The following is a 25,385-nucleotide window of genomic DNA, read 5'->3' as shown; positions in this document are numbered from 1 at the left end:
GTCCGACGTCATCACCATTAATCCTCTTCTAAACCTCTTAATCTTCTTCCATTTTCTCTTAATTCTCTTCTAAACCTCTTTAAGAGGAAGTGGAAGATGATTAAGAGGAATTTAGAGGATTGAAAGGTTTAGAAGAGGATTAATCCTCTTCCATTTCCTCTTGACCCTTTCCATACTGTGACGCCGACATCTGCGTCACGTATGGAAAGGGTTAATATTATTTAAAAATAAATTTTCATTATCTATGCCCAAATTAGTTACTGTATCTTTATTGTACAATTACCTTCTTTATGTGTAACAAAAAAGAAATCATAACATATTTTAATTTTCATATGCTTTACTTTACTTATACAGAAGCAATTACCCAATTCCCAAATTGTAAAATTTAACTATAAATATAACTGTTGGCAATAAGTCCATCGATGAAAAGTTCATCTGTTCGGGAAAGTTTGTTGTTGAAACGTCTGTTCAGCAATATGTCCATTGGTAAAATGTCTGTGGACGAAACATAAGGATGAACAGCTCAGTGAGATGGGTGCCAACTGCCTCAGGCAGGCTTCAAACCCTGGCCTACAGATTCAAAGCTAGAAGTCCTAACCATGAGATCAACCAATAATTACCACTGCACCACAACACATCCAACACCTTTATTGCAGATACTATATGTTCAGCACTACCACCTTAACCCTAGAACACTAACCTTAGAAAAAGTCACACCACTACTAACCATGGGTACATCATACCCGATTTTGAAAAAAAAAAAAAAAAAAATTAAATGTAAAGTTTTAATGGAATAAAGTTACATGAAGGGACTTCAAACTTTGTATCTTGACTTAACATTAAGAAGAACTGAAAAACGTATTATTTTGGTATGAAAATCAGGTACTGAAAAATGTTACTAAAAATAGGAAAAATGTTCAAAATTTCAAAAAAAAATTTCATAAAAAATTATCATCCGATGGCTTCCAAACTTCTTGTATGGCCTCCCAGGTCCTGTGATCCACTGCACAGGTGATCACTAAAAAAGTACGTAAACAATATCCTAGGGACATGTACAACACCCTGTATCACCAACCATGGGTATGCCGCACCTGAATGTAGGCCTACAACAAAGGTGAGCAGAGAGAGCGAGACAACGTGACCTTCCCCTACACTGTCAAGCGGGCACATGAAGCTACTGAGGAGGTGGGTACCCTCAGAGCACCGGAACCATACACAATGGCAATGACGTCATTCACTTCGGGTACCTCATACCCATGGTTAGCGTTCTAGGGTTAATTTCAACTAACCTCAGCACTAAAGAAGTTGACGTGTGTGAGGAAGACGAGTTAGGCAAGGCATGCATAAATCAGTGCCCGCACAAAGTCCCTCCACTTCCTCCAAGCAACCAGCTCCTCCATGTAGAGAAAGCGATTCCTGTAGTTGAGGGGTAGCTCAAAATATGAGGGAAGAGGGAACAAAGACTCATAGGTGTCCTGGACAAGAGCATGGATCAAGTCGTTGGATTTGCTCTTTGGGTCTAGGTTGCTGTTCAGGCAGATGAATTTTCTGTTGGCAAAGAAATAGGTATTATATCATATGAAACTAATGCTCTTGCTACACTCCATAACCTAACTACAAAATATTTATATTATTCCATGTAAGTAAGGGGCAGCACTGCATCATGCCTTCAGCTTGATGTAGAATGATACAATACCTCACATTTGTTCCTCTAAAAGGGCTGTGAGGCACAGCACTACAAAATTTTATTAGAATAAATCAAATAATTTCATATGAAAATATAGCAGGGTAGAAAGTGTTACTCACCTCTCTTTATTTTATCCAGAACAAAGCCATTGAAAGGATAACTTGGCAATACAAGTTGCTTCTCGCTGCCATCTGAACAAGCTTACAGTGATATGTGGTCCATACTGATATATTATATAAGCACTAGTTTCAAGTGTTTTAGCTTCATTTTTTACAAAAATAAACAGATTTTAGCAAGTAATACAGAACACCATCTGTTAAGTGAGAGTACCCAATGTTGTTTATCTAATTTGAAACACTTGCAGTTACTGCAAGCTACCTTCCTACAGAGGTAAGTGTCTTAACTTATAAGTGCCCTCTGCCAGCATTTTGAATAAAGTAACAGCATTGGCCTCTTTTGCCTGAGGGATGGTGTCTTGAGGTACTACATGCCAATATATTTTCTTTATTTATTTTCATTAAAAATTAAGCTGACACATTCAAAACCTGTGCAACTTAATACATTAGCATGGATTGCATATCCCTGGAAGACTAATTTTATTCACCTTTCTATCAACCTGACAAAAAGGGTGGCAAGAAGCAAGTGAAGCTGCCAGGATTTTTCCTATAAAGGCTGTTTTGCATGAAATAAAGAAAGGTGAGTATTGTTCTCTTCTCTGCTATATTTTCATACAAATTATATTAAATATTGTCATGGCATATTGTAGTGCTTTATCTTACAAGCAGCAAATGAGATGTATTGCATTTCCCTCTCCTTCGCATTGAGGGTCTGGATACATTGCTGCTCCCTTCCAAAATTCAGTTCAGAAAGTCTCCCATTGCCTGACCACCTCCCTTCCCTTCAAGGAACCCAGTGGACTTTCATGAGGTAGGCAGGACTACCTCCTATATATAGTCCAACACAAATATGAAGTCCTTTTGAGTGGGTCCTGAGCCTCTCCACAGCCCTGCCTTATCACCCCTAATACATCACTCTCTCTCATATGTCAGCTATTTATTATTTGAATTTGTGTCTTAAATATTCTGTATACATTAAATAATGTTATATAGTACTATGGATGTGTCACGGTCCAGAATAAAAGCAATAACTTGTATAAATTCCTTAACAAGTGACAACATTGCTCTCAAAGCACCGGCAAGTTTTTCCCAATCCCTGCCCTTTGTTATTGATTCAATGAATTTTTATCATTCATTTGCCATCATTCAGTCAGCTTCTATCAGACATTTCCCAAAATATAATGAATTCCTTTTTGGTCTGTGCACCTTCCAACCAATTTTCATGATGACTGGACTGGCAGCTTTTATACAGATAATCCTACTAACAGACAAACAAGCTAGCAAATAACCCCAAAACATAACCTCTTGGCATAAGTAACAGTCCTGCTAACACACAGATAAACAAAGAGACAAAGAAACAAATAAACAAACATGAAAACATCAGCTGCTTTTGAGAAGTAATAATCCTGTTGACAGACAAGCAAAAAATTAACAAACAAACAGCACCAAAAATATAACTCCCTTGGAGGAGGTAACTATTCTGCTAACAAGCAAAAATACAGATTAACAAGCAAACAAACAAACAAGCAAACAAACAAACAAAGTGTCCAACATAAATAACCTCTTGTCAGAAGTAAACTCATCACAAGAATGTAACAATAAACAAATGAATATGGAAACAGTTACAAACAAGGACTCCATTTTTTTTATATCACTGTACCCAGTACTAAACATTAATCAGTAAAAAGAACAAATATAAAAATATGGACAAATAAAAGAAATTACGACAAGAACTTAAAAAACATAAATGATATAAGGAAAATTTCAAGGCCTTTCTGAATGCAAAATTATGTGTTTAATATATTAATTTCCTGGTTTATTAACATGAACACAAATAACACACCGTTTGTTCTTGCGCACTTCGTCAAGCATGTGAATGACAATGGACACATTAGAGGTGACCATCTTGAAGTGGATGGCATCATCTGACAGGTGGGAGTATTTGTACTTTTTCACCTTCTCCAGCTTACGGAGGAGTAGTGTCAGTGGCTCACACCTCAGCATCAGTTCCAGAGACACTGTGGGCTGCCATGGAAACAGAAGAAAAAGGTGAGATAAGATGAACACTAGGCGAACAAATGCTACCAATGTAAACTTAATACCATCCCTATGAGTCGAAAATAGTCCTTTTTGTGCATCGCTTCCCCTTAAGATGGAAACAAGATATCAGAGCGATAAAAAAACTAATCTTTACCAAATTTTGATTTGGATCACATTACATTAATCTTAAAAAATAGTGTAACTTAAAATATATATTGGCTTTCTAACATCACGTTAAACCAAATTTGTTTATTTTAAGTACATGTAAAATGACTGGTACCCATACCTGATAAGTGGCCTAAGACCAGTGGTGGACATGCATTCATTCATTCATCTTTTGACACCTGCTCCTAGGAGCTCCCACCAGGGGATGGCCACGGCAGAAGAGTTTCCCTCTCTCTCTATCCAGACACTCCCTCCTTGCCTGTTCAAAGTTTCCCAAGGATCTTTCACCCCTCTTCCTGACATACTCCTGCACCCTATCTCTCCATTTCGCTGGAGGTTGTCCTCTAACATTCCCTCCCTCTATCTCACTCACATACACCCTCCTGGTCATCTTACTCTCCTCCATTCACTCCATGTGACCAAACCACTTCAAAGTCTGTCGCTTCACTTCTTCCACCACTCCACACTTCTTCCCTTCACCCACGTGACACATTCCAAAATGCTCATACACACTTTCATTACTCATTCCATCCATTCTACTCACACCATATGCACTCCTCAAATAACTCATTTCCACTGCCTGCACTCTAGACCTCTGACTTTCATTCCAGGCCCATGTTTTGCTTGCATATGTGAGGGTTGGTACTATTATTGTATTTCACAAATCCCTCTTTACCTCCATGCTCACACTTCTGACTTTCATGATACGTCCCAAAGACCCGACCACCTTTCTTCCTTGCAATGCCCTTTCTCTTGTCTCTCCTTCTGTACCACCATGCCTACACAACTGATCCAAGGTACTTAAACTCATTGACCTCCTCCATTTATTCACCATTCAACTTTATTTTGCATTCTTTTTCACATTCAATTCCCACTCTATATGGGCATACAAAATCCACAACCTCACTTCTACTCCGCTCACAAACCACCATTTTACTTTTGTTGACATTTACTTTCAGCTTTCTCCTTTTACATACACTATCAAAAACACTGACCAAATTTTGTAATTCATTTTCATTTTCTGCAATGAGCACTGTGTCATCAGCAAATAAGATTGAATTCAACACCCACTTCCTTCCCTCATCGTACATTTTTACTCCAACTTCCCAAACTTTGCCCTTCACTTCTCTCATAACACCATCCATATAGATATTGAACAACCATGGTATGACACACCCCTGCCTGAAGCCCACTTTTATCTCAAAATGTTCACTTGTTTCTCCACTAATTATGACACATGCAGATGCATTCTCATAGAGAGACTTTATTGCATTATGTAGTTTTCCTCCCACACCATTTACCTTTAAAACGTCTCACAATGCCAGCCAATGGACTCTGTCATAAGCTTTATCTAGATCCATGAAGGCAGCGTATTGTTTTTTTCCTTTTGATATTTTTTCTACTACCATCCTGAAGGAAAATATCTGATCCACACATCCCTTTCCCTTCCTGAAGTCTCCTTGTTCTTCACTGATTTTCTCTTCTGTAAGTCTTTGCACTCTCTCTATTATGACTTTTCCATATACCTTTCCATGTATACTCAGCAAAATTTTACCTTTATAGCTCCCACACTCACACAGTGGTGGGCACAGTTCTGCTAATCTGCTAACCGCTAATTTGCGAAGCTAAGATTTTGTTAGCTGATTCGTGTTTTCACTAAGTTTGGAAACAGTTAGTGGACCAATTAGTTTCTGCTGAAAGCTGTTCCTCCTCCGCTCACTTTGTCAACTAAAAATTTATACAGGTTCGTTCTTGTCCGGTGTGGGCAGACACAGCACCAGTTGAGCAACATGACGCAATAATTCCAGAGCTTCCACTTTTGGGTAAATTACGCCCTAAAGTAGGGTAATTGGACAATTATTAGGAAACTTTTGGTATTTTAGGGTAAAGCATCTTCAATTTTCGACTCTTGGAACTCGGGATTTAATAAAAAAAGAATTTTATACTTTCCACCTGACAAGAAATAAACTTAAAGGGGCTACTCTGGTATTTTTTGACGAATATGTTTAATATCGAACGAGTACATGTTTTTCGCTCAGCATGGGTGGGAATCCCTAAATTGCCATGTGGTGAGGTTTGTTTTCATAAAATTAAAACCCCTCCCCCCCTGGGGAGGCTTTTGCATCATAGCCGGACATGCACGTCATAGGACGCGCATGTCAACATATGCGGTATCATTCGTATATACATAAAAATTTCATTAGAATATTTTCCTTCTCTGTAAATTTTGTAATCTGTCATCCTCTCTTCTTCGCGTGGAGAAGCAGGGGAGGAAGAGAGCCGCCAATGCCCCAGTGCCAAGCGAGACAGACCGGGAGAGCACGTCGTACTTTTCTGTCCTCTCCAGCCAAAAAAATGTCCTTACAAATGATGTACAAGCGCAAGACAACCAGAAAAAGTCACCAACAACAAGAGGGCTTATGGAGCGGCCAAGCCTTAGAAAACAAGCAAGAGAGCAGCGTAGAAGCAAGGCACTCCCACGGCACTCCTGCGTACAGGTTACTCTCAATTTACGCGAGTTTGGTTTACGCGTTTTTGAAATAACGTGGAATCCAAAATCCAAATAAATGTTTACACGTTTTTTCACTTATACAGGTAACTTTCGATTTACACGAGTATTGTGTCCTTGAAGAGCTCGCGTAAATCAAAAACAATGTAAATCAAACAAGAGGTAAGTTTCTATCGAAAAATAAATATTCACTTCATTCAGTGGAGAGAGAGAGAGAGAGAGAGAGAGAGAGAGTCAGGCACTCAGTCTCAGCCTCACTCGTGTGAGAAAGAAATGAGGGACACCATGAGCGACTGGCTAGTATTGGTACCGGTACTGAGCAGTCTGGTACCAGTACCATACTGTATAGCTGACTGTTAGTACCAGTACCTGCCCACCCCTATTGTTCAGTAGCGTGGCAGCGTGGGTACTGTATTGTTGTTCAAGTGGCCCGTGGGAGGAACTGAGCTCAGCTGTGTGGCCGCGGCACTGTGCCCCCTTGCCGGACTTTACCCTATATATGTCCGGGAAACACAACCCACCCCCGGACTACACCTCGCATAGCTGTTTTTGGGTGGCATCGTTGTGAAGAAGAGGTGTATCCACGACAAGCACGTAAGCACAACACTCGTGTGACGCGGCAGACTTGTGTACAGTCCAGTACTAGACGTGTATGTCCGCCCGCGCTGCCATCTAGTGCCCGATTTGCGAACTTTGTCTGGCGCGGTAGTTTGAAATCGACTTGTCCCGGACTTTTTTTTTTTTTTTTTTTTTTTTTTTTTTTTTTTTTACCCCACGGACTCTTGTCCGGCAAATCCGAAATCCGGCAAATGGAGGTCCGGCAAATCGAGGGTTGAGTGTACAGTACCCACGCTGCCACGCTACTCAACAACAACAACAACACCCTCACTGCTGTGGAGTGGCTACCAGATGTCTCACGCAACTGGACTCACACAGCACCGCGGCCACACAGTTGAGCTCAGTTCTTCCCGCACGCCACTTGAACAACAATACAGTACCCACGCAGCCACGCTACTCAACAACAACAACACCCTCGCTGCTGTGCTACCACAAGGGGAAGGGCAGCAAGAGGAGGAGCCACAAGAGGGAGAGGAGTCAGTGATACAGTAGGCAATAAAGGTACAAACCTACCTCTTGTTAGATCTACATTGTTTTTGATTTACGCGACCTCTTCAAGGACACAATACTCACGTAAACTGAGAGTTACCTGTAGCGGGATTGCCGCGGGACCAGATGCCTTATCATTCTCCAGTAAGTCAACAAGATATACACAATAGTATGTGAAAATTTCATGCCAATCAAATAAATACAAATGGCAAGACAGGGATGAAATGGAAAACAATCTTTAGGAGCCAATATCTCAAAAATTAGTTTTTTAAACTTCAAATAATTTCACAAAATCGGTAAAAAGTCTGATCAACTTTAGTTAGGTATCAGTTAAAACTACAACTAAAGGGCAATTTTTTGTTTGGAATAGATTTTCAATAATGTCAAAATAAAACATTGTAATTTTTTTTCTTCGAAGAAAAAACAAAAAATCAAAACATTACTTCCAATAAAATGTAGATAGGTAAATAAAGTTTCTGTGGTATTTTTTTCAAACCGATTAACTGAAAATTAGTCTGTGAAACAAAAAAAAAAGAAAAATAGGCTTTGCTTGAGTCTCATAAACTTCACTCAAATTTAACAAAATTTACAGAATATCATACCTTTACAGTAACAAACAACATACTAAGATGTCAAAGCTTTTGGACGTACCATATGCGCAGGAAGACCCCCCGTAGTCGCCCCCCTTAAAATAATAAAAAATAAGTGTCCGTTATGGAAACTAGTAAGAAATGCGTACATTTGCGGGAAATCTTGGGTAAATTATACGGATCTAGGATAAACTAGAGGCTTCTTTCTCTTCTCTTCTTGTTGTTGCTTGTTGGGCTCTTTGTTAAGTTCAGCTGCAATGTTGTCACCGTGTAGTCGCATTTATTATTGTCGCCTTTTTTTATCATTATCGATGTCATGGAAGGTGACCTGTGTGAGGATGTTTTTGTTCCGCCTGAGAATGCTGACCCTGTTAAAGGGCCGGCAGCAGCTGTGGGTGAGGCAGAGGACACTCAAACTAACGTTGCATCATGTGCAACATCAGTTTGACGTTTGCATCATGTGCCCTCTCTGGCCTCAATCCTCAGAAGGCTTATGGACCTGATGGAGTGCCTCCTATTGTCCTTAAAAATTGTGCCTCCGTGCTGTCACCCTGCCTGGTCAAACTCTTTCGCCTCTGCCTGTCAACATCTACCTTTCCTTCTTGCTGGAAGTATGCCTTCATACAGCCTGTACCTAAGAAGGGTGACCGCTCCAATCCCTCAAACTACCGTCCTATAGCTTTACTTTCTTGTCTATCTAAAGCTTTTGAATCAATCCTTAACAGGAAGATTAATAAGCACCTTTCTACCTCTGACCTTCTATCTGTTCGCCAGTATGGGTTCCGCAAGGGGCGTTCTTCTGGTGATCTCCTAGCCTTCTTAACTGACTCTTGGTCATCCTCTCTTAGCCGTTTCGGTGAAACTTTTGCTATTGTGTTGGACATATCAAAAGCTTTTGATAGGGTCTGGCACAAATCTTTGCTTTCCAAACTACCTTCCTACGGTTTCTATCCTTCTCTCTGTACCTTTATCTCCAGTTTCCTTTCTGACCGTTCTATTTCTGCCGTGGTAGACGGTCACTGTTCTTCCCCTAAATCTATTAACAGTGGTGTCCCACAGGGTTCTGTCCTATCTCCCACTCTTTTTCATTGATGATCTTCTTTCCAAAACGAACTGTCCTATCCATTCCTACGCCGATGATTCCACTCTGCATTACTCAACTTCTTTTAATAGAAGACCCACCCTTCAGGAACTTAACGACTCAAGGCTGGAGGCTGCAGAACGCTTAACCTCAGACCTTACTATTATTTCCGATTGGGGCAAGAAGAACCTGGTGTCCTTCAACGCCTCAAAAACACAGTTTCTCCACCTATCCACTCGACACAATCTTCCAAACAACTATCCCCTATTCTTTGACAACACCCAGCTATCACCTTCCTCAACACTAAACATCCTCGGTCTATCCTTAACTCAAAATCTCAACTGGAAACTTCATATCTCATCTCTTACTAAATCGGCTTCCTCGAGGCTGGGCGTTCTGTACCGTCTCCGCCAGTTCTTCTCCCCTGCACAGTTGCTGTCCATATACAAGGGCCTTGTCCGCCCTCGTATGGAGTATGCATCTCGTGTGGGGGGGCTCCACTCACACAGCTCTTCTGGACAGAGTGGAGGCTAAGGCTCTTCGTCTAATCAGCTCTCCTCCTCATACTGATAGTCTTCTACCTCTTAAATTCCACCGCAGTGTTGCCTCTCTTTCTATCTTCTATCGATATTTCCACGCTGACTGCTCTTTTGGACTTGCTAATTGCATGCCTTCCCCTCCTTTGGCCCCGCTGCACTCGACTTTCTACTCATGCTCATCCCTATACTGTCCAAACCCCTTATGCAAGAGTTAACCAGCATTTTCACTCTTTCATCCCTCACGCTGGTAAACTCTGGAACAATCTTCCTTCATCTGTATTTCCTCCTGCCTACGACTTGAACTCTTTCAAGAGGAGGGTATCAGGACATCTCTCCTCCCATATTTAATCTTACTTTCGGCCACCTCTTTTGTTTCTTTTTTAGGAGCAGCGAGAAGCGGGCTTTTTTTTTATTATTGTTTTCTTTTATTGTGTGACCTTGAGCTGCCTCCTTTGTTGTAAAAAAAAAAAAAAAAAAAAAAAAAAAAGGAGACCATGCATGCTATACCTTTCTGGAAAGCTCTATGTGTAAGCTACAACATATTGAGATTTCAGGTCACTAGGCCAATTCTTAATCCTTTCATTGCTAATCGCTCGCAGCGAGACTATTCCCCCAGGCGCACTCAGGCAGCCCAGCTGGGGGAGGGGGGTCTCTTTTAAACGCTGTATCTCAAACCCTATTCATCACAGCTAAAAAAGAAAAACACCATTGGAAAGAGGAGACCAAGATCTATAAAATTCGGTTATGTAACCCTCTCCTGCAAACATATTGGAACGTTCAGAGGGTGTTGCCTGTGAGTGCAACTGGCGCTCGCAGAGAGCTTTTAGCGCCACCACACTAGTGCCCACTCTTTTAACCTCTGCATCTCAAAAACTATTCATCACAGCTAAAAAAACAAAAACACCATTGGAAAGAGGAGGCCAAGATCTATAAGATTCGGTTATGTAAGCCTCTCCTACCAATGTACAGGCATGTTCAGGAAGTGACGCTAGTGCTCGCTCTTTCAACCGCTGTATCTCAAAAACTATTCATCACAGCTAAAAAACAAAACCACCAATGGAAAAAGGAGGCAAAGATCTATGAGATTCGGTCATGTAAGCCTCTCCTGTGAACGTACAGGCATGTTCGTGGGGAGTTGCCTTTGAAGACATACATTTATGCGTGCGCGGCAGCCAGCCATATTGAGGTAACTACTGACTTCTTGATGGGGTGCTGGCAGGGTAGTATTGCCAACTGCAAAATTTACAACTATTTGGTCAAAAAATCAGTCGGGTGATAGGTTAAGCTACGCAAAAATGGCGCTATATCGGACAACAACATCCACCAGTTACTTGTCCGTAGATTTTCCACGCTTTTCCGCTCAAGGCTGATATGATTTTCCACCAAATTTAGTGGAAAACCCACTGAATTGGCAATGCTGTGGGGTGAGAAATAGTGTTGGAACACTCTCATATGCGGGAAATTTGAGTGTGACTGGCACTCACAGCGAGGATTTAGCACCACCGGCAAGTTACGCTAGTTCTTGCTGCAAGGATTTAGCATCGAAAGGGTTAAGGGTTTTAGAGTCAAAATACTAAACAGAAAATAAATCCATATAAAAAAGTTAGCGGTTAGCGTTAGCTTCCACTAATTTCTTTAGCAGTTTAGCGGTTTAGTGTAAACGAAGCTAACTTTTTAGTTAGTGGATTACCAGTTACCGAAGCTAACTTTTCAGTTAGTGGTTCCCACCACTGCCTAAGACTACACACATGCTGTCCAGAAGACTGACCACCTATCACTTCAGACTATACAATGAGGATCAAAGATGAATTCTGTGGGAATATAAGTGCCAAGGATAGAACCACTATAAAACATTTGCCTGCGTGATTACAGGATGGGGTCAACCAGCAGGCTCCATCAAGAAAGCTTACTGGTGCTGTGAGCCTATAAGCACTGTAGGACAAGTTGAAACTCACCAGGTCAGAGTCTGCATATCTCTCATAGACGGGTGTGGGGATAATCTTGGTGTGGTGGTTGGCAGAGCAGTTCTTGACCAGTTGGTGGAACTCATGCACAATGTTGTAGTGTAGCGGAAGGTCATGCAGCGATGCAAGTAGTGTACGTATCTCTCGGTCTGACAGTGTGCTGATGGGAAGAAGAAAGAGAATGAATGACATAGAGGAAATTACACACAGAAAAAAAATTACATTGATAGAATAAAGAGAGAAGGAATAACACAGAAAAAATTACACAGGAATTACATTTAAGTGGCAGTAAAAGAAAAAACAAATCTATGGAAGGCAACAGGCACTGATGGGGATGGGCTCTCAAATATGAATATGAGAGTGTAGATATCACCTAGCTGATAATATACCGCAGGGACGGACAGCCTTTTCAAAGCAAGGGCCAGATGAGACTTTCAGGAGCAGGCCGCAGGCCAGTGTGAGAAACGAGAACCCCAAAGTATAAAAAATGAAGAGTGAAAAATTAAAAACATACAGATCAGTGAGACAATTGGCACTGCTTGCCATGAAGAAGTATTTCAATGTACAGCTCAATAGATGAGATAGACAACAGAATAATATCATTAGGTGGAGATCCAAGAGTTGGGAGCGAAGCTGAGACTTCATGTCATTCATTTTGGAGAAGAGTATTTCACAACAGTAGATATCGTATATTGCGGCGTATAATGCGCACCTTTCTCACATAAAAAATGCCTGAAAGTTTACCCCTGCGTGTTATACACAGAAGGTACAAATTTTTTCAGATTTTGTTTTCTTCTTTGGGGTGTTTTAACCCGTAAACTGTGGCACGCCTCTCAGGCGGCTTCTTCAGGAACATGCTGTACGCCTCCTGGAAGCGCGATATTTACATTGCTTCTGTAAAACTACTGAGCCTTGTACACCCTCGAATCTTTTTTTCCTAGTTAGCATAGCGTCTCATGTTTCAATTTTCATCTTAGTCATGCAGATCTTGTTATTAGTTTGTCGTCTGTCAGGAGTGATAAAGACATTTGCATGGGAAGCCTGCAGAGTCACTGAATTCACCATTCTACTCACTGTCTCTTCTCTGTTACATTGTAAATATAGTTATAAACACAATGACATCAAAGTTCAGGCATAAAAAGAAGCAGAAGAAGAGAAAAAATAACAATTAGTCTGGAATTCAGAAGGAAAGCGTTCCGTATGTTGGTAACACTGCCTCTCGCACACGCCACTCAACCCGACCCCAGCTACCCCGCCTACCCATAACCCGCAGTCTCTCACCGCCAGTTATGTGAGACAGTGCACTGCATCCCTTTCTAATGACATGAGTGATGAATGCCCCCTCCCCAACAACATGGAAAAGGAAAGTCTTTTCCTTGATATGGATCAATTATGTAGGCTAAGCATAAAAAAGAAAGTATATTTCTTTGATATGGATCAGTGTCGTAGGCTAAGCATGAAAGAGGAAATCATTTTCTTTGATATGGTCAAATTCCGTAGGCTAAGCATGAAAGAGGAAACCCTTTTCTTTGATATGGATCAACTACGTAGGCTAAGCATGAACAAAGAAAGCATATTTTTTATATGGATCAGTGTCGTAGGCTAAGCATGAAAGAGGAAAGGAAAGGAATGAAAGCTGCCTTGTATAGGCAAAACCAGCCTCCTGCAGACTCCTTACGTTCTCATATGTTCTTATATGGATCAATTACGTAGGCTAATCATGAAAAAAGAAATAATTATCTTTGATATGGATCAGTTTCCTAGGCTAGGCGTGAGAGGCATTTTCTTTGATATGGATCAATAGGCGCACCTAACAATACCATAGCCGATCCAGGATTCAGGACGTTTCCTAAGTAAAACAAGGTAATGTTATACTTGTATTTCGTAAAGAATCCTTATAACCAAAAACTAACTAAAATTATGAGTATTCTTTTTCTTGAGCACAACATTCAATAAACAACAGAACAATAATATGAAAATATGTATAGCCACCATTGCCAGATTGTCGTACTCAGAGCATAGTATTTAACGGTTTCCGACGCCCAACTATTGCCAAGAAACATCAGGATCTTACTCTTTTAACGATAACTATAAATTAGTTTCATTTTTGGAGGCCAGAAGACAGTTTTGGAGCAGGAAGTCGGGAAATATAATCGGTTGAGTATGACAATCTGGCAATAATCTGTGGCCGAGGCAGCAGCAGCCTGCCATATCGCGGGTATCAGATACCTAAAATAGTATACTTTTACTGCACAAAGCAGGTGATGTCACTTGTTGTGACTTCGTGAGCTTTCATATTTATCTATTTGTGTATATTTCATGGTGGCAAAACTTAAATTACTAGTTTCATTTTTACTAGTGACACGAATTTGTGACTGTTTATCACAATAGAATTTCACTCTAATAAGTGAATCAGATTCCACAGAAATATTACCAGTGTGTGTATGAATGAATACAAAGATAAGCACATACTTTGATTTAACTCTAGGATGTCTCGTGGATCATTAATAAATAAAAACAAAATATCCGGCTAACCTACTCTTTAGCCATTACCTTTAATGGCACCCAAAAAAACAGTCCCTCTGCCAAGTTTGTACCCCACATTTGGTAATGTTAGGTGCGCCTATTATGAAGGCTAAGTATGAGAAGCGACGCTGTTTTATTTCCAATGAATGAGAATAAAGTAACCTAATAAAGAAAAAGTCTCACAGGGAAGCCCTGTGGCAGTTCAGAATACCTTATGCAAGCTCATTTTATATATATATATATATATATATATATATATATATATATATATATATATATATATATATATATATATATATATATATATATATATATATATATATATATATATATATATATATATATATATATATATATACACAGGTAACGCGAATTTGGTTTACGCGTTTTTTAAATATCGCGGGGTCCAAAATCCAAATAAATGTTTAATTTACACGTTTTTTCACTTATACGCGATATTTTATGGAGTGGCCACCAGATGCCTCACGCAACTGGACTCACACGGCGCCACGGCCACACAGCTGAGCTCAGGTCTTCCCGCGCGCCACTTGAACAACAATACAGTACCCACGCTGCCACGCTACTCAACAATAGGGGTGGGCAAGTACCAGCTATATGGTACAGTACCAGTACCAGACTGCTCGGTACCGGTACCGGTACCAATACTAGCCAGTCGCTCATGGTGTCCCTCATTTCTTCCTCACACAAGTGAGGCTGAGACTGAGTGCCTGAGTGGATATCTCGGTAATATGGATATTCTCTCTCTCTCTCTCTCTCTCTCTCTCTCTCTCTCTCTCTCTCTCTCTCTCTCTCCACTGAATGAAGTGAATAAGCATATTACTCCCACCATCACTCGTGGGTTATGACAGACAACTAGGCAAGACACAATTCACACGGTTCTGGTGACAAGCGGCATGCAGCTGTTTGTTGTATGGGTGTGGTTGTGTAGTTTGTAAACAATGCAAATGGCGGCCGGGCTGGTATTGCGCGAAATAACTCCTCGTACAAGACTCATGATGTACAGTTTCTGATATCAAATTTACCCCATTATTCTCACTAATATTAATAATTAATAATGAACACATGGATATTTTTTTCCAATATGTTTTTTTATGTAGCTTGTACTGCTCCTTAGTCATACAATCTTAAGCAACCCGTGACATCAAGATCAAGATCATACAAATGGCGTCCAACGGAAAAACGGGATAACAGCAAGGCATGGGCGATCCTCCACCGATTTCATTTTTGTATAGTAGTTATTAGATCGCCTTGTATTCTATGGTAACGTATTATAAGACAGCCATGGACTATGAAGGATCATTAACAATAATAAAGGTAAGTTTGCCGTTGTTATTGGATAAGACGAAAGACAGACCCTTAAAAACACCCCAAAGAAGAAAAAAAATCATTAAAAATTTGTACATTCGGCGTATAACGCGCAGGGCTAAACTTTCAGGCATTTTTTCTGTGAAAAAGGTGTGCGCTATACGCCGAAAAATACGGTATTTATTTTTCGACAGAAACCTACCTCTTGTTTGATTTACATTGTTTTTGATTTACGCGACCTCTTCAAGGACGCAATACTCGCGTAAATCGAGAGTTACCTGTATATATATTGTGTGTGTGTGTGTGTGTGCACACACACACACACACACACACAAATACATACGCGCACGCGTTTGCATGACATGAATTACTGCACCGTCTCCTTGTGATGCTGGCGTTGACAACACTGCTGTCTCTCCCGTCTCCATGGCAACGAGTACCCCCCCACCCGTCCCTCCCTATTTCCTTCCCCTCCCTCCCCTGCTGAAAGAGGAGCTTCCATTCGTGCCAAAATACAACTTTGGAAAGCAATTATACAAACACAAAGAGACCTACTACAACTTTTTTTTAAAAGTAGATGCAGTGTCATCCTCCAAAGACACTGGAATGGTATCTTTACCGATGCTGTAATCACGACCTTTTTTTAACAATGCCACATCATAAGGATAGCTTGCCACACCGCAGTAGCAGTTTACGGGTTAAGGGTCTTTTTTTTTCATCTTGTCCAATAACAACTACAAACTTACCTTTATTATTGTTTATGATCCTTCGTTGTCCATAGCTGTCTTATAATATGTTACCATAGAATACAGGGCAATCAAATAACTACCATCAAAAAATGAAATCGGTGGAGGATCACCCATGCCTTGTTGTTATCCCGCTTCTCCATCGGGCGCCAACACAACCTGGCCGCCATTTGCTGATTTGTATGCTAAATCGTGGCAGTGGCAGCGAAGTCCATGCTGATGGTGCAATCGTCACCGCAACAGTTGATCAGTTTTAAATCTTCCGTTCACAATACATGTTCCAATACTATTCCAACCTCCATTATAACTTTATTCTGATTGGTCCACGTCATAGAGTGGGCTGTCCTCGCTCCCTCCATCACCTCCTATACATCCACACCCATACCACCTCCTATAAATCCACACCCATACAGGAAACCGAGCAAACAGCTGCATGCCGCGTGTCACCAGAACAGGGTAAATTGCGTCTTGCCTAGTTGTCTGTCACAACCTACAAGTGCTAATGAGAATAATGGGGTAAATATGATATCAGAAACTGTACGTCATGAGTCTTGTACGAGGAGTTATTTCTCGCAACACCAGCCCGACCGCCATTTGCATTGTTTGAAAACCACACAACCACACTCATACAACAAACAGCTGCATGCCACGTGTCACTAGAACCGTGTGAATTGCGTCTTGCCTAGTTGTCTGTCATAACCTATGAGTGATGGTGGGAATAATATGCTAATTATGATATCAAAAGCTGTAAAACATCAGTATGTACGAGGATGTATTTCTTGCAACACCAGCCCGACCACCATTTTCATTGCTTTACTCAAGGACACTTGTCAATTCAAGCAGTAGAGGTTACACCAAAAGTATATAAATTTCGGGAAACTGTACATCGTCGGTGTTCTTTAACCGTACATATTTCTGAGCATTTTATTTATTTATTTATTTTTTTTTTTTTCAAAATTGTTCTTAAAGTTTGGGGTGCGCGTTATACGCCGCAAAATATGGTAATTCCAAACATGGCCTCAATGCATTGAACACATGCAATGTATTTTGGGAAATTGCTAGAGGGGAGAACGAGGTCGTGGACGATGGGCAGTGGAGATAAGACACAAACCCAGTGAGCCATGCCTGGGGTAACCCTCCAGTGGGTTCTCTGTGTGGATGCCAGGAAGATCCTGAGCCTTTCGGAGGATCAGCGACTACCCAGATGAGCTCAGGCGGCTGAGAGTGGACAAAGTGGGGCTCTCTGAGATGTGGAAACCTGGCAATCAAGAGATCAGTAGTGGGAGCTATACCTAGGCCAGAGTGATGGTACTGGTCTTAGAGGAGTAGCTATACTGTAGCCATTTCTAGTTGACTGCAGTCCTCTATTGTTGGAGATACTCTGGTTGATTAGCAAATGATGTTGGTGAGCTTGAAACACAATTTGGGCTTCATATCTTATGTCCCTACCGAGATGTGTGAACTAGGAGAGAGGGCAATGTTCTATGCCAAGACCAACTCTATAGTCAACCAGTGCCCCTCATGTGACACATTCATTGACCTGGGTGGCTTCAATGTATCTACTAATGGAGAAAGAGCTGGCTATGACTTGTGTTGCTCTCCATGGCACTGGTACCAGAAATGGAAACTTCTTTCCTTCTTAATTTTGCAATCTCAAGAAGGTTGAGGATTGCTGGTTCTTGGTTCCAGAGACGGGAGTCTTACACCTGGACTTGGCACAGCAAAGCTGGCGGGGTGGCAAAGGAGATCAATCACATCCTTGTTAGTCCTCGATGGAGAATCCTCCAGAACTGTAGGATTTTTCAAAGTGCTGAGTTCTTTGAGATCAACCACAGGCTTGTTGTTGCAAAACTGAGGATATATTCACATCAGGTCCAAGAAATTCTCGAGATGCAACCCTTTGGGGTTCCATCTTAAAAAACTAAGGAACCAGACATGTGCTCAGGAATATACAGTGACAGTCTCAAACTAGTTTGAAGTGCTTTGTATTGGAGGACCTTGGAGAGTCGAGGGTTGTCTAAATGCAAAAGACCTTAGACCTGTCTCCCAAGCTCTGAAAAAGTTCTGCTCCAAATCTATATCTCAGACGAATACTATCCGACAGGCTGATGGGCAAATAGTATCAGATGCGGATGGATACAGAGACCATTGGGCCGAGCACTTTGGGCAACACAGCAGAGTCCCTAAGCAGACAGATCCCTCTGGTTGGGTTGCAGATGCCCAATGCTGATCCACCATTAGACAAAGCTCCAACCTCTCTTACAGAGGTGAGAGTGGCTGTGAGGAAGTTGAAGGGTGGAAATGCAGCTGAGGTCTGTAATATCAGTGCAGAGAGGCTGAAAGCTGGGGGTGAAGCCATGATCCTTGGGTTGCATGTGGCGGTTTGCTGTGTGACAGTCCAACGCCATTCTTCTTGATTTGAAAAGGGGGGTGGTAGTCCCTATTTGGAAAGGGAAAGGCGACCAACAGGACTGCAACAATTTCCATGGTATTACACTACTCATGGGATACTGGTGAAATGACTTTGAGTCTAGCCAGGAACTACTCCATGAAACTGTGTAGAGGCCTGTAACCAGCTAAGTCTATGAATATGAACTCCATCTTAATGGGTATGTGGCACGCCTCCTAGACGTCGATCCTACTCATAGGGTTGTTTCTGTACATTACAACCCTGAGTGGAGAAGACCAAGAGGATGCCCACATAACTATTGGGTGGGGCAAGTTGATCAATTCAGCCAGGAGGGACTTGAGATGGACAGGGTATCTGCATGGGAGCTTGCTTGGGGGGTCAAGAGAGGAGACGGCGAGTGACTGAAGGCTGAAGCCCCTGGACTCATGCTCCCCACTGGTTAGTTAGTTAGTTAGGTAATTATAGAAAAGGAATTTACAGAGATAAGGAATTACACAAATGTCTGATAATAACTACTTAGCCAAACAGACTCTAACCATTCAATCTCATAAATGGCTGTTGAAAAGATAGAGAAGGAATTGTCACAAATAATTCCTGTGCTGCATGCCTTATCATAGGTCATTCAAGCACAAGTAAATGTTCACTTGCTGACATGCTGTTCCTTTAGGCTACACCAGCACACACTCTCAACATGTTTTGGAGTGTGAAGGAAAAAGAATGCAAACAAATATATTTTTCTTTATCACCATGATATGTGATTATGATTATCACTTAAAGCATTGAAGAAGTGCCACTTTGTGCTGTCACAGTAACAGAATAAAGGAATAAAGCTGTTGCCATTGAGTAAGAATTGTTTATAGAATCCCTGAAATCCATGTTAAACAGTATCTGGGAAGTGGCTGAGTATGGGTATGTTGTCATGGAGAATGCAGGATTGTGTCCTTCCTGCTACTACAACCCAGCAATTTTCATTCATCACTGAGTGGTCTAAGACTACCTACATGCTGTCCGGAAGACCACCTATCAATCCAGACTCTAGAGCAGTGGTTCCCAACCTTTTTTTCAGGCAACCCCAATCATGCACCTCTAGACATGACTGCGACCCCACTAGTTTAGTTGTATATGTGTTATTATAATATAATAACACCATATTTGATATTTCCAGGTCTTGGCGATGCGACCCCAGGGTTGGGAAAGGGGGCTTTAAAGTGTCAAGATATGCTCTCTCTCTCTCTCTCTCTCTCTCTCTCTCTCTCTCTCTCTCTCTCTCTCTCTCTCTCTCTCTCTCTCTCTCTCTCTCTCTCTCTCTCTCTCTCTCTCTCTCTCTCTCTCTCTCTCTCTCTCTCTCTCTCTCTCTCTCAAAAAAAAAATAATAATAATAATAAAAAAGAGAGGATCAAAGATGAGCCAAGCAAAATGCTGCCGCTATCAATAATTGCTTGCGCCATAAGTGGATGGGACCAACCATCCACCAAGAAAGCCTACCAGCACCATTGATGAATAGTAAAAAAAAAAAAAAAAAAAAAAAAAAAAAAAAAATATTCACATCTTTCACTGGTAAATGCTGGGCAGCCTTCCTTGTGCTGTGTTTCCTCCTGCCTATGACAAACTTTCAAAATGGGAACATCAAAACACCTTGCAAACTTAACTTGATTAGCATCTTTCAGCTTCATTGTCTCCTTTTTAATTCAAGCAGCAGTGTGTTGCAGGCCTTTTTTATAATTTAGTTTTGTCTTTGGCCTGTCTCTTTTGTGGTAAAAATAATAAGTAATAAGTTGTGCTCACCCAGAGACATCTGTGTCAAACTCCTGGAATACCTCCGTGGGCGTCCTGATCCTCCATTCACTCATGAGGAAAAAGTAATAAGAAAAGGCATACTGCATGTCATTGGCTTGGCGGATCTTGTGGAATGATGTCAGCTCAAACTCATCTTTGAATCTGGAAGGGAAAAGAAAAAGATTATTAACATTAACTTCGTGTGTGCTCATTGTGTAAATTGTATATGTACTTAAGGGGCATTGTACAATGTTGCATATCAATGTAAAACTGTTTGTCTAGAAAAGTTTTCTGGGCCCTTATTTATTACCACCGCCAACGAAGTTGGAGGTTATATTTTTGGTCCAGTCAGTATGTATGTTTGTTTGTTTGTTTGTTTGTTTGTTAACAGTCTCCTGTTCACAATTTTGCGGATATCTCAACCAATTTTTCAGGGAAGCTTTGTGTCCATCCAAAATAGAACCCATTAAATTTTTGATGCCAAAGGTCAAAGGTCAAGGTCACACAAAACGTCAGATTGGCCATAACTTCAGTTCTCGTCATCGTAGGGACTTCAGACTTGGTTCATATTTTAGCTCATGGAAAGATGCACCTTGCATGGCCTTGACCTTGACCTTGACCTCGAAAAGTTCACCCAAGGTCAAAGTTTCCAAAAAAATAGAATTTCATCAAATTTCAAAACAAATGCTTCCATATGATGCATATCCATCCAGAATAGGATCCATTAAATTTTTTGTCAAAGGTCAAGGTCACACAAAACGTCAGATTGGCCATAACTTCGGTTCATATTTTAGCTCATGGAAAGACGCACCTTGCATGGCCTTGACCTTGACCTTTGACCTTGGCCTCAAAAAGCTTGCCCAAGGTCAAAGTTTCCAAAAACATAGAATTTCATCAAATTTCAAAACAAATGCTTCCATATGATGTACTATCAGCTCCAATTGTCACGGGCCCACCAAACTCCTAGCCAAGGAATATTCAGCACACTCTCCCCTCATCCCAAGAGACCAATGACTGACCACTGTCATCCCTTTATAGCCCTTCTCCTCCTCCCTCCTCCTCCTCTCTCTGTTTGAAAGACATCTTCCTTATTAAAACTCGAGAGCTGACGAGTAGTAGCAGCAGTGAATACCATCATTATCATCATTTCTTTATTTTTATCACCATCATAATAACTGTTTGGCAAAGTATTAAGCATTTATTTTCCACATCAATGAAATAAACATCAAATGCTGACAACTTATATATTTATTCTTAACCTTCTTTTCCATTTCCTTTTCCCTTTCCTCCTTTGCTTCTTTCTTTGCCTTTTTTTATTTCCCTTCCTCTAATTTTCCTTGACGTTTTCCTTTTGTCAGTCTACTTGTCGCTCTCCATCTTCTCTCCTACCTCCTCCTTTTCTAACTTCTCCTCCTCCTCCTCCTCCTACTTAACGGGAATAATCGTCTCCACTGACTGCCCACCACCTGGCACCCAGAAAGGGGGGGGGGGGGGCGAGAGAGAGAGAGAGAGAGAGAGAGGGAGAGAGAGAGAGAGAGCCCTGAAAACTTTTATAGCAAGGAAAATTGCATTTTTCAGGAGTGATAAATGAAAATTTGCTAGTTTCTTTCCTGTGTAATTGAAGAGCTATTGCAACTAGGGGCCTGAACTATTACATGGAAATATATGATGAAAGGGAAGCCAAAGTTTCATTTATTTATTGACATTACTGGTTTAGAATCCCTTATACAAAATTCCTGGGACCGAAAGTGTTGCGTATTTCAGATTTTTTCAGTATGAATACCACGACACTTGACAATGTTGTATTCCAAAAGTGTCAAGTGTCATCGTATTTATACAAAATCTTTGTTATTATCCTAAAAACAAAACAATCTTATCACTATATGACCTTACTGGATTATCCAATTATTTCATTAAATTCATTTAAAGGTAGCTGACATATGAGAGGAAGCAAGAGGTGTTGGGAGTGTGTGGCAAGGTGCGGGGCAGGGCTGACCCCGCAGCCACCACTATCCCACCCGCCAGTTTCTTGTGGAAATACTATACACTACCTGAGGAGGCATAATACAATCATTCCTGCCAAAAGAAAATGGTGGACGCTGCCTCGTCCCCGCCAACACATCATCTGTTTGTTTACCATTATCAGCTGAGGAGCAGCTGCTGCTACTTGTTGTAATGATAACTCTTTTTACAGATTTCACATTTTTATTGCCTGACTTTTTTAGAAAGAAGCATTCATTCGTAGATAATTTACATTCTTTATGTTAACCCCTTCAATACGGTGACGCCGACGTCACCAGCGGCGTCAACGTATGGAAAGGGTTAATCCTCTTCTAAACCTCTTAATCCTCTTCTAAACCTCTTAAGAAGAAATGGAGGAGGATTAAGAGGTTTAAAAGAGGATTAAGAGGTTTAGAAGAGGATTAATCCTCTTTCATTTCCTCTTAACCCTTTCTATACTGTAACGCCGACGTCTGTGTCACGTATGGAAAGGGTTAAAGCCCCTTGAGGTGATAAAAAAAATGGTGAGCACTTAATAACTGCTGCTGACAAAGCATCCTTTGTTTGACATGTAGTGCAAATCTTCATATAATTTGTCAATAACCTCTAAAATGTGATATTTTTTTATGTGCCATATAGTGTGCGGTAAAAGTCTGAGGCAGGTACTGATAGTTGCGATTGCCGGACTGAGTATGGTAAATGTCAGGGAATGATGTGTTTTGAACATGATGAGGTCCCTCCCCTCCTCGGAATTAGGGTTGCACCGATTAATCGGTAAGTAATCGGTAATCGGCCTAATCGGCCACTTTGCCGATTAATCGGTAATCGGTCTTTTGACCGATTAATCGGGGCCGATTATTATTTTTTCTCTTTTTTATAATACATTGTACATAACACAATACTAATAATGTTAATGTAAGGATGGTGATGTTACCAAAACTCCGATACCTTTCCACAGCATTTATTTCCAACAAGTCCCTATGCAAATGTATATTATGTAATTCAAATTGATATATAAAATTATGATATGAACTGAAGTACTGATATTTGCTTCAACTTTGAAACTAGAAAAAAAATCAACATATTACTTTATATTACAACCAAGAAAAATTATATGCCTATTTCAAGTTGCTTAATACAGTAACTGAGTAATGTCCTTCACCAAGCCTGCCGTGCATATGGAAATAAGTTATTGTAATATATCATGAAAAGTATGGAACTAGACAAGTGATTTTACTCAGCACTTGAAGTTAAACACTCTTAAATTGTAATGTAAAAACATTAATTGGGTAACATCCTTCACCGTGCCTGCCGTGCATAAGACAGTAAATTAGTAGAAAACTTGAGAGATTGATAAACTTTCTGTACACTACCATTTCTAGTAGCATCTAGGATCACCACAAGAACGAGAAAACTGGCAAATTCTAACATATTAAAATCAGGATGTTTCCACAAAGCAAGGCTAAATTATAAGTAACAAATTACTAGACGTATTTGTTCTCCATACAGGAGTTGACAGTTGGGCAGTAAACAAAGTTGTAAACATGAGGGTTACGGTATGTCTTTAACTTTGTGGTACCAGTGTCCAGTAATTAGTGAACATTAATCACATTTACAATTTATAAATAATCGGCCGATTAATCGGTATCGGCCGATTATTGGTTACCGATTAATCGGTAATCGGTAATCGGCCAAATTGCTTATCGGTGCAACCCTACTCGGAATACAGAATATCTGCAAATCCGGAAGGTCTGTGACTCCCTACATTCTGGATTGAGGAACTGTTACTCTAATAAGGAAGCTAAGTCTGGCTGAGAGGATACTGGAGAGACTAAAGCCACCAACAAAACTTCCTTGTGTTGACCACTGATATAAAGATCATGGAACTGTGCTACAGAAGGATTTAACAAACTTACTTCTCCTGCAGTCTCTCCATGATGCCCCTGCTGATGAAGTGAGGCATGTGGGCTGGTACCCTTCGGGCCTGGTAGCCATACTCTGAGTTGAAGAGGCGATTCACATGCAGCAGAGACTCAGCAAACATGTCCAGGAGATGGCGCTTGGCAGCTACAGGCAAAGTGTGCTTTCTGACCTCCTCCTGTGGGTCCTCTGTATGGAACAACTTCTGCTTTTCCCATGGTAAGCTACCCAAGTATGTGGCCACAGATCCTTCATTATCTGATATATCATCTTTTCTGATGTTACTGGTTGTGTATGTTTTCCTGCCTTTAAATCTTTGTTTATCAAGGAATGTTTTAACTAGATTTTTTTTACCATTCCTTCTTTGAAAGTCTTTTGCCCACAAAAGTGTCCTGGAGCCTAGTTGTTCATTGGAATTCTGTGGCTTTGAGGTACCCTTTGCACTGTAATCTGGTTTTCTTAGGTTATTCTGATCATGTGGTGAAGAGTTATTCTTATTTTGCTTTATATCTGAAGGCCACTCACTTTTCCTGTGATACACAAGTTGATGATCTGCAGCTGAATGTAAGAACTCTGCAATTAGCTTTGATTTTTTCCTCTTCAGTCCATCAAGAATCATATCTCCCTCTCTGTATAATGCCTCTAGTTGATAGATTTTTGACACAACAGATGCTGGAAGCATTGAAGCATTAACATTAACATAAGCCAACTCTAAATGAAGAGGGTTATCTTGTTGAATGTCTTTTGCTCCAACTTTCGGTTCAACTTGCTTGAAGGTGAAATTTTTTAACGCAACAAGAGGCAACACGTCTTTTTGGTCAGTAGATTTGTTGACCTCCACATGATGCGTGTTGAATTTCAGAATGAATGAAACCTGTAAGA

The 25,385-nt window shown here is 40.7% G+C and overlaps 1 protein-coding gene across 1 annotated transcript in view; it reads right to left on the bottom strand.

Annotated features, from left to right (window-relative positions):
- The window catches only part of LOC127004686 (N-acetylglucosamine-1-phosphotransferase subunits alpha/beta-like), a gene marked incomplete at its 5' end in the record, with an annotated part of 115,318 nt that overhangs the window by 9,517 nt on the left and 80,416 nt on the right, over positions 1–25,385 (bottom strand). The window contains 5 exon segments of the mRNA XM_050872775.1: positions 1,290–1,548; positions 3,647–3,828; positions 11,790–11,958; positions 20,592–20,744; positions 24,500–25,377. Coding sequence (XP_050728732.1) covers positions 1,329–1,548; positions 3,647–3,828; positions 11,790–11,958; positions 20,592–20,744; positions 24,500–25,377 — 1,602 coding nt within the window. The 3' untranslated portion in view covers positions 1,290–1,328.

Source organism: Eriocheir sinensis, chromosome 28 (assembly GCF_024679095.1).
Source record: "Eriocheir sinensis breed Jianghai 21 chromosome 28, ASM2467909v1, whole genome shotgun sequence".
NCBI classification, from domain to species: domain Eukaryota; kingdom Metazoa; phylum Arthropoda; class Malacostraca; order Decapoda; family Varunidae; genus Eriocheir; species Eriocheir sinensis.
The sequence above is the reverse complement of the archived record's forward strand: the minus strand, read 5'-3'. Positions and strand labels throughout refer to the sequence as shown.